The sequence below is a fragment of the Perca flavescens genome, chromosome 4 (assembly GCF_004354835.1).
Source record: "Perca flavescens isolate YP-PL-M2 chromosome 4, PFLA_1.0, whole genome shotgun sequence".
Classification (NCBI taxonomy): domain Eukaryota; kingdom Metazoa; phylum Chordata; class Actinopteri; order Perciformes; family Percidae; genus Perca; species Perca flavescens.
This window is the reverse complement of record NC_041334.1, coordinates 19,127,277-19,137,723: the sequence shown is the minus strand read 5'-3', so window position 1 is coordinate 19,137,723 and position 10,447 is coordinate 19,127,277. Positions and strand designations below refer to the sequence as shown.

The window sequence follows — 10,447 nt, the reverse complement described above, 5'->3', positions numbered from 1 at the left end:
ATTGCATCTGAATATAGGGTTAAGGTTTGTTGCATGTAATTATGCATAATTTATAGTTATTACAGTAACTACATGTAACAAGGACACTGTAAAATAAACTGTTCTTATTTTCATTTTAGTAGTTCATTACAAATGATCATAAAGATAACGGGATGAACTAAAAAGCCACAAAATTCCAAATCACATTTATTTATTTTACGGTTTATACAATACAGATTCACCCGGGAAACAGGAAAAACGTGTTCATTACAAAACAAATTCAGTTTTAGCTCAATTCCGTTAATTTAGTTCAGTTCAATAACACTGTCACAAATATCTCCCTTTGTGTAGCAACTTTTTGCAACATCATTTACACCAGGAAAGTTATTTGTTATAACCCCACACTCTTCCTGGAGCATGTTTCAAGTGTTCCGCCATAGCCGCATCAATTTCTGATTCAGTTGAATTTGGGCTCCACCTCTTCACAGCATCTGAGGGAAGAGAATATTACAATAATAAACAAAACAAACAGTAGGAAAAAAATTACATTGAATTATTGTCTAAATGTTTTTATGGTCCTATAACTAAATTAAAAAAAATAAAAGAAACAAGATTTTGCACCAGTTTCATGAATGAAACTGAGTTAGAAAAAGCTAAAATCAATATATATATATATATATATATATTTATCCCTAACCCATTCTATGAAAAAAAATGTAGGATTACTTCACCTTAGAAAAAATAACCAAATAAGGTAAAAAAAAAATCACGATTAACAGTAAAGTGCAGCGTAGCAATTGCATGCAATGTTAAAACATACACTTTCACACCTTTGACTGTAACATTAAACATTCTTTATACTATGGTATACTGTTGTATAAGTTCAAATTAACTTTTAGCCTACTAACGTTTGCTAGCTAGCTAATTTTAGCCAAACTCAGTACATTTCAGTTGACAATGTGGGCATCATTTCTTTCGGTTCATTTATGTCAAACAAGTAAAACTCAAGCACGTTAATCTAATAATACAAAATGTACTTACCCAACAGTAGATTTTTAATAATATTATCGATACAACTCTATTCCTCCTCTCTTCGTGGTTGTTCAACGTTCAAGTTACTGGCTCCGGAGTTTATGGGAAGAACGCGTTAACATCTCGCGAGATAATCTATCCTATCGCGGGATTTTGTAATATTGCGAGATCTTTTGTTACTACATCTTGGCAGCAGTTTCCCTGTCAATGGCAATTACATATTATATATGTCAATGATTACATCCAACTCCGACATAAATGGTGACCGGAGATATTTATGTTTTACATGTATGCATACATTCATTTAAAAACAAAAAACAAAGAATACATCAGGTACAACAGGTTGAAATAATGACTAAAATGCAGTGGCTTTGCAATCACTTAACCACACTGGGCACTGTGTAATTATAATTTATTTAAACAACATAAAGTAAATGTACTTTGTATACAAATCGTGTTTCTTTTTCTGTTTTGCTTGACTAGACGTGTAAAAGACGTCAGTGGACGACTATCCACAGCCTTGACGTGTAAAGGACGTCAGTGGACGTCTTCACAACCTTTTAAAAACTTGCCGAATTAAATTAATTATTGCAGTATTAACCATGCAAGGGTTTAGCGCAGCTTTATCACAATTGATTTCATAGAGGGGCATGATGGACTATAAATGCACGTGTAAAGGACGTCACTTAGTGGACGTCCACTTACAACTGATTCACAACATGGTATATGTTGAAGTACACGTAGCTAAAAATAAAAATAACAATTATACATGCAACCCAACAGAACTGTTGACATGTTCAAATGTATCTGAATGCAGTTTTAGGAAATGTTCTGTGTAACATCTTTTTACCGATTTATGCCGTCCTACCGCGACTATTTTTGGCCAGGGACACAACGTTGCCGTCGGACCAATGTTTGCTGGGCAGGTAGTCTTCTGAATCTAGGTTGCGCAGATCTCTGCTATTCCATTAAAAAGTTCACTTCTGAAACTTTTTAATGCGAGAAATCAACTATGTAAAGCTCAAATATGTGCCGTTTTTCAAAAATGTATGGCTATTTGCAAATTTTTGGGCCTGCAGCTCGATGTTCTCCCTCCCCTCTTCCTGCTAAATGGCCGGTGTGTGACTGAGAGCGCGGTCAGCGAGCTTGTTACGCCCACAATCTCTTACTGCAGGTTCCAGTTAATCTTATAATGGATATGTGTTGAGTTATTTAAACAAACGATCGGGGAAATAAACGCCTCTTGTGCGAGTCTCATTGATGGAGCCCGCGGTGAGCTGGAGTCCATCAATGAGAGCTAGCTAGCCTCCTCATAACGAGACCTCTGAAATTCACAGAAATGCATTAAATTGAAATTGGACAATTGTTAGCTAAGCTTTGTAAGACCTTGGGGAACCTGTAATATAAGTGCCGTGACAAAATTCAAACTGTAAATATGCTATAGTTATGCCGAAAGTGTAGCTAGCTAGCCGCGATCTTTTCCCATTGTATTGAAAGGGACACATAGCTAGCTAGCTGCTCCTCCTAACAAGACCCCTCACGTTCACAAAAATGCCTTAAATTGAAATCGGACACAACTGTTAGCTTTATAAGACATTGGGGAACTTGTAATATAAGTGCAGTGACGAAATTCAAACTGTAAATATATTACAGAGCCCCGGTAGTGCAGTAATCCAAAAAGGGTGACTTTGCCCTGGGTATGGAGCCCAGCAGGCTGCTGCTTTCTCGTCAGACTGTGTGGAGCTCCTAAAGTCCGACACATCTTACCAAATTTGCAATTAGCCATCAATTTCTGTAAAACGGTTGATTTCTTGCATAAAGTCTCAGAAGTGAATTTGGTAACAAAACATTGCAGTGTCTGGAATATGAGACCTGCTGTCTCGTCTCTAATGTGTGTGTATGGGGATTCGCTCAACCAATCAGCGCAGCTCATCTAAATATTCATGAGCATACCATATTTGGAAGAAAAGCTCTTGTTACAAATAGGGCCAAAACACATAAGGGCCAATAAAATATCAACCATGCCATTTTCAGCCCAACCAATGTTACATACCCCATTAGGAGACCTTAAGGAACAGTGTGAAATCCCCTATATAATCACCCCTTTAAAAGTGTCTGTTGCCAGGGAAACTAAGATGCTGTTTGTGAATCCACGGCTGTGTTTGTAACTCTTATGCTGTACTCAGTAAATTTGCTTAACTAAACTCTTCGTCTCAGATTGATCCTTGTGTTCTGGTAAACTTAAGTCTGATGTAAGAAGGTGTGGGAATTAATAAATTGGAGTCAGATTTGACAGGCCTTAGGGCCTTACTTTAGACATGAATCCCTCTACAGTAGTCATTTGATCCATTTCCAATAAGTTTGATCAGTGCAGCTTTAACTGTTTTTAACTTCAATATTCACCCAAAAGTTAACCATTTTCTGATGAATACATAGCATCTAAATAATAGCATACAACCATATCACACACTGAAGAACCAGCCTTCTGTCTCATGTTATCTTTAATAGTTTTTACCCACAGGGTTACAGTGTTAATTCAGAGCTGTTGCCGTGGAGGTGAGACTGAGGAAATGTTCAGGATGACGTTTCACATCACTGAGGCGACAGCAGGAGGTCCTGCCAAACTTGGTGCCCCTGGAGTTGCCTGGAGGACCTTTAGAAGTCAGGGCCATCTTTCTTCAGGTTCTTGTAGTCCGTGTTGACAGCCACAAACTGTGTAAGGCAGGAGGAATACATTAAAATCTGTTTTGCTTAAATTAAATTCATCAGTGCTGTCTTTAGGACAACGCAAAGGAGGGCGGGAGGAAGAGGCAGGGGTGAACATATTTCTAGTGCAACTATAAACCACAGTACACTCAACCAAACACTTATTTACCATGATGCTTTCTAAATCATTTATTCAGGTTTTTGTCGTGCTGAGCCTTTTAGGACAACAGTTTGCGTGTGTGTGTGTGTGTGTGTGTGTGTGTGTGTGTGTGTGTGTGTGTGTGTGTGTGTGTGTGTGTGTGTGTGTGTGTGTGTGTGTGTGTGTGTGTGTGTGTGTGTGTGTGTGTGTGTGTGTGTGTGTGTGTGTGTGTGTGTTCTGTATATCACAACCCTCCAACCATGAAAAACACATTTTTGTACTGGCAGTGATTATTTTCTTCCCGTGTATTTATCTTGATTGGTTTGCCATTAAAACCCTCACCCTCGCCCCCCCTCACCCACCCACCTTCCCCTCTTTACCACATCCCCCCTCCTCATTACGATCATTGTTTGGACTTCAGTGGAATTTCGATGCAAGACCTTTGCCTTGCTATCGAGAATTAAACATGCCATGTCCTGACCTTTTGTCTGCAGCGACTTTCATTCCACTGGCAAGCAGCGGAGCCTTGAAACACTCAGAAAACGCTCTTTTCTTTGAAAAACACATCAGCCAGATTTCCTCTTCTGGGACTTGTCAGTTGGTTGTTTTTCTGCTCTATTTTGGGTCAGCGTTAATAATATTTTCATTAGTTTGTCTGAGGCTCTGGCCTTGTTCAAGAGGTAAGGCAAATTATTACCCACCACTTAAAGCTCCAGGTTCCGTCTGCCATAATTTGTTTTTGAAAGACACTTCATGTTCCTTTGTTTGAACAAATGTTAAGAAAGCCATGCATAGAGTAGTCATGAGCAGTCTTTTTGATCTTACATTATTTTGCCAGTATTGGTTGGTCCAGATCTATTTTGGTACGTTTTTAGGCTGTTGATGATGAATTTGAGATTAACAGTGACTCAAGGAACAATGCCATTCTTGTCTAGATTAGTTTCCTGGCAGACATGATTGGTGTGAGCAGGCATGTGGTCATACAGTGTGTGACGGGGGAGTAGTAACCTTGTACTGGTAGGTTGGGTCGAGTCTGTTCCAGGGCTCTGGGTTGTTTTTCTTGTCCCATAGGCTGCAAATGTGGGAAGATTCAGGGCATGCAGAATAAAGAGAGGAAGAAGGAAGAGAAAAGACAGGGCATGAGGATGAGAAGGGTATGCATGATGGAGGCAAAGAATAGATGCAAATAGGAGGAAAAAAAAGACAAAGGAACATAAGGACAGAGCCAAAAGGAGATAAATACATGGACGGAGACATTAGTTTGGAGAAAAAAAAGAGAGGTAATTATGAGATGAGGTGAACTCAGCCCAGTGACTTGGCAGTGCTCCTCTCTTCATTAACCAAAGTCTGGATTTCACAGTGCTCCACTGCAACTGTCCATCCCTCCTCCTCCTCCCCCTCTGGCAGCACATCATGCCACCAAAGCACAAACAAAGACAGAGAGACTGATGGCAGATCGGGCATGTCTCCCCCTTTCTCTCTCCATTACCACAAACACTAGACATACTCTGAGAGAGAGAGAGAGAGAGAGAGAGAGAGAGAGAGAGAGAGAGAGAGAGAGAGAGAGAGAGAGAGAGAGAGAGAGTGAGAGGCAGCCACAGACCACAGCACTCATCATCAGCTGGTGATGAGGTCAGGCTTTATGGCTGACCCTCAGAACAAGTGGTTCTGTGTGGCCCAAAATAGGACAGTGCAGGCACTGAGTTCATTTCAGCTTCTGAGATATAACCGTTTAATGCAGCTAGCTTCCTTTTGTTATAAACTTAAATTCAACATATGTAGCTATCAAAAAGGCTTTGTTTTAATACTAGTATCACATTCCGTGCACTCGTGTTCAGGTTTGATTCAATCAAATCTGAATCAAGTATCCGCTTATTGAATCAGGGTTTGTACAGGTGCTTGAAAATCTTGAAAATGCTTGAATTTTGAGGTTGTGTTTTCAAGGTTTGAAAAGTGCTTGAATTTTGGATAAAATGCTTGAAATTGTAACTGTATTTCTTTCACAACAAATGCCTAACTTACTGAATAGTTTGTTTATTAAATGGAGAAATAGCCTAAAATGTTGGAAAGCCTAAAATTAAACCTGCTCACTTGTGCATGAGTGACTGCGATCTGCCACCACGCCAAGACCCGCCCTAGGAAGCAGCTTGATTGATTGGGGTTAGGCATTTTGAGTGGTTAAGGTTAGGATAGCTGATTGGTTACGCTACTTTGCGTAAGCATCATGGACACCTGGCCAATAAATGGTATTGAAGGGCGGGTCTTGGTGTGGCCATAGTGGGATTCGTAATAACGCTGCCGACAGGTTGTCGTTTCAATGAACGTTGGCTGGAAGATGAAAAACTATTATGGATTAAACGGGGAAAATCCCTACGAGTTGCCTCTTGCAAAGTCTGCAAAAAAGACGTGCAGCTTTTCACAATGGGCGAGTCTGCGCTCTCGGGTCACATGAAGTAAGTTTCAAGTAAGCCAACTGTAGCCTACAGTACACATTAGCGCCAGTTAGCGCCTATTTGTTTACGCTAGTAACTTCTACCTAGGAATTCACAGGCTAGCTAAGTGACTGAGAGTACTTGGTGTGATGTAATGTTAGTATTGCATGTCCGTTATGGCACGTTCATTTGTGGAATATGCAGTGAACATAGCCAAAGTTAACGTTAACTACCTGCAAATTAAAACCTGCAAACGTTAGCCCAGTGCTTAACAACAATCGTTGATTGCTGAACAGAAATCGTGTCAGATGGAGTGTCATACAAGCAGCCTGCTGTAAGGTTGAGGATGCCATTATGCACTATTTGCACTGCTCTATTCCAGTAGATAAATGTATGTCTTGGCAATGAAGTCAATTTTACTCTGTCTGGCGCACCCACAGCTAGCCTAGTTTAGCACAGATCCTGGAGGTAACCGGCTCCAACTAGCCTACTGCTCCCAATAAGTGACAAAATAACGGCAACAGTTTCCTATTTACATTTTGTGCTTTGTATAGTCACAGCGTGTACAAATAACAAGGTCACAACCGTATACAAACTGGGAACTATATTCTCAGAAGGCAAAGCACTGCTACTTGGGCGGAGTGATTAGCGCAACACCTGAAAAGCACCGTTGTTACTCTCTGCTCCTCACCACGGGGCTTCTCGTGTGCTGCGAGCAAATCACTCCGCCCATGTAGCAGAAGTTGCAGTGCTTCGCCTTCTGAGAATATAGTTCCCAGTTTGTATACGGTTAGAAGATGGCTGTGTCTCATGTGACCTTGTTATTTGTACACGCTCTGACTATAGAAATCACAACATGTAAATAGGAAAATGTTGGCCAATAAATTGTTTTTAAAAATGTGGTTGTGCTCTAATTTGCAAGTTACTGAAATAATAACTATTGAAATCCCAAAGATTCATTAAACTTTTTTTTTTGATGGCTGAGAAGGAAGAACCTGTTTTCAATGATACTGAATTAATGCTCACATCCTGTGGAGAGTTGAGCAGCATGTGAAATGATGATAATATAAGTACTTGACACACTGAATTAAAATATGGTGCTTTCTTATTTTGCCCACCTTACATCTCACATACTTGCCCCAATTACTGTAGGTCCAGATTCAGAACTATTTAACTAAAAAGTTAAAAATATGGTTATGATATGAATACAGTCTAACTAGGAGGTTCTGCCTCCTGAAACTGAGTGACTAAAGCATCACCACTCTGTTGGTCTTTTTTTGTCCGATGTTTTGAACATTGTTCTTTAGCTAGTAAGAACAAGTGAGAATTATTTGTCCAAAGTTCAGCGAGTCTGCGTTTATTAAAGGGGACCGCTATCGGAACCCGACTTTGTTGGTAGGATTAAAAATTCTCAAATAATACTCAGCTTTATGTATTCAAGGTTTGGATGCAGCAGACAACAATCTCACAGTATCAAAGCAAGGTGGAAGAATACTACAGTACACGATTAGACAGGCGACCATCTTACGTGACATGAGGTCCTCTTGCCAGGCGGATCAGATAGAAGGTGGCCCCTGTGATGCCCAGACTCAGGAAGAAAAATTGGGGAATTAACTGAGGACAGAGGAGGAAGGCATTAGTCCCAGACCACAGAGAGACATATGAAGGTAAACATATTCTAGTGGTTGGCTGTTATGTGTACCATGAAAATAAACCTGTGTAAAAAACACACACACACACACACACACACACACAGAAGAGGTAGTTGTTATTCCTGTTTTTCCTCTCCTTGCCCTCCTCCATATGCATGACGCCCAGGCCATGTGTGAGGCTGCTCACTGTCAGCCTGGGTTGAACGGGCAAGGATGCGGTGGAAAAGAGAGCTGCTGCATCTCTGTGTATGCCAGCTTCTCCTCCTCAACACTATACCTGTCAGACTGAGCCACAGCATCACACACACACACACACACACACGCACACATTGAGTGCGAGACGACTTGCACACATATACGTAAATGAGCTAACGCACAATCTGACCACTCAAACACACGGGCACGAATGTGTGTGTGTGCGCGCAGATACCCTTTTATTTGATGTGCTGAGCAGGGATGATGACAGGAATTAAAATAGAAAAGCACATTAGGGGGACAGGGGGATAATGTAATGTGTCATATTACACACCTAAAAGCTTAGCCGTGTCAATCCTCCCTCCGTGCAGCATTTTTCAACAACACTGCACTGCCATAAATTTCCTGTCTACTTTGCTACGTGATACTCTATGTATGAGGCAGAGAGAGTGAGGGGGGAGAGAGTCACACCACTGTCGAACATCTGTTCTCAGCCCACACAGATCTAGTCAAGCTGTAGAGAGATGACAGTTTGATCAGGTTGAACTGAAGGATGTCTCTACTCAGCTGCATCTAGACATCTGTCTTCTGTCTGATTGCGTTGCCACTTGCTTTGTTGTGGATTAGGAGAATGATAAAATTTTGATATTCACTACCTTAAAGCTGTAGAGAGAGGAAAATATATCCCCCTTGGATACATACTCGAACCACTCAGCACGCAACTATTTAACAACTCCGACTCAGAGCGTGGACTTCCTGCTGCAGACTTTTACTCAAGTGATCAGATGCCCAAGTGCCAGTATTGTAAAGATTCTGAAGGGCTGCAACCAACAATTCTTCCATCCATCCATCCATCTTCGTCCGCTTATCCGTGTCGGGTCGCTGGGGAGCAGTTCAACAGGGGACCCCAAACTTCCCTTTCCCGAGCAACATTAACCAGCTCCGACTGGGGATCGGCGTTCCCAGGCCAGGTTGGAGATATAATCCCTCCACCTAGTCCTGGGTCTTCCTCCGAGGCCTCCTCCCAACAATTCTTTTCATTTCCAATTAATATGCAGATCATTTTTATTATTTTTGTCTGATAAAGGTAATATAAAATCATTTCTCAACTCTAATTCTGCAGAAATGCAACTAAATAGCTGCCCCAATTGATTAGTAAGTAAGTAAGTAAGTAAAATTTATTTGTATAGCACATTTCACAGATAAAAATCACAAAGTGCTTCACAACAAATGGGTGGATACACAACATTTATACATTGCAGTACATAATCGGAAAATAAACAGAAATACACTTAAGACACAATAAAACCGACCTAATCACCCTATGGTCTATTGAAACGCCTCTTTAAAAGAAGAGTTTTCAACTGCGTTTTAAAATTTGTCACTGAATCCAAGCAGCGTACGGAAGGAGGCAAAGAGTTCCACAGCCTTGGTGCCACAGCTCGAAACGAACGGTCCCCTCTAGTTTTAAAATGTGTACGGGGGGCAACTAAAAATCTCTGACCTGTTGATCTCAGACTACGTGATTAATCTGTCCATTATTGTTTTCACTTATTGAATAATCAAATAATCATTTTGTCGACATTTTGTCTCAAAATATGGAAATATAACCGTCACAATTCCTCAGAGGCCAAACTGATGTCTTCAAATTCCTTGTTTCCTTGTCAGTTGGTTGTTTTTCTGCTCTATTTTGGGTCAGCGTTAATAATATTTTCATTAGTTTGTCTGAGGCTCTGGCCTTGTTCAAGAGGTAAGGCAAATTATTACCCACCACTTAAAGCTCCAGGTTCCGTCTGCCATAATTTGTTTTTGAAAGACACTTCATGTTCCTTTGTTTGAACAAATGTTAAGAAAGCCATGCATAGAGTAGTCATGAGCAGTCTTTTTGATCTTACATTATTTTGCCAGTATTGGTTGGTCCAGATCTATTTTGGTACGTTTTTAGGCTGTTGATGATGAATTTGAGATTAACAGTGACTCAAGGAACAATGCCATTCTTGTCTAGATTAGTTTCCTGGCAGACATGATTGGTGTGAGCAGGCATGTGGTCATACAGTGTGTGACGGGGAGTAGTAACCTTGTACTGGTAGGTTGGGTCGAGTCTGTTCCAGGGCTCTGGGTTGTTTTTCTTGTCCCATAGGCTGCAAATGTGGGAAGATTCAGGGCATGCAGAATAAAGAGAGGAAGAAGGAAGAGAAAAGACAGGGCATGAGGATGAGAAGGGTATGCATGATGGAGGCAAAGAATAGATGCAAATAGGAAAAAAAAAAAGACAAAGGAACATAAGGACAGAGCCAAAAGGAGATAAATAC

The 10,447-nt window shown here is 40.7% G+C and overlaps 1 protein-coding gene across 1 annotated transcript; it reads right to left on the bottom strand.

The window, feature by feature from the left end:
* Positions 1–3,569: 3,569 nt before the first annotated feature.
* LOC114553694 (cytochrome c oxidase subunit NDUFA4) lies at positions 3,570–8,708 on the bottom strand. Its single transcript, XM_028575033.1, has 4 exons — positions 8,607–8,708; positions 7,817–7,977; positions 4,865–4,928; positions 3,570–3,723 (listed from the first exon to the last, which is right to left on the bottom strand). Exons 1-4 carry the CDS (start codon positions 8,706–8,708, stop codon positions 3,667–3,669), a joined length of 384 nt encoding a protein of 127 aa, XP_028430834.1. The 3' UTR covers positions 3,570–3,666.
* Between the last annotated feature and the right edge of the window lie 1,739 nt (positions 8,709–10,447).

What these genes read in the sequence shown, in the direction of transcription:
- LOC114553694 (XM_028575033.1), bottom strand. Translation starts at nt 8,708, where the DNA reads ATGCAGCTGAGTAGAGACATCCTTCAGTTCAACCTGATCAAACTGTCA. An exon ending in AGAACAGATGTTCGACAGTG is followed by an intron (nt 7,978 to 8,606) that starts GTGTGACTCTCT and finishes TACACATAACAG; the next exon opens with CCAACCACTAGAATATGTTT. An exon ending in GCAAGAGGACCTCATGTCAC is followed by an intron (nt 4,929 to 7,816) that starts GTAAGATGGTCG and finishes CCACATTTGCAG; the next exon opens with CCTATGGGACAAGAAAAACA.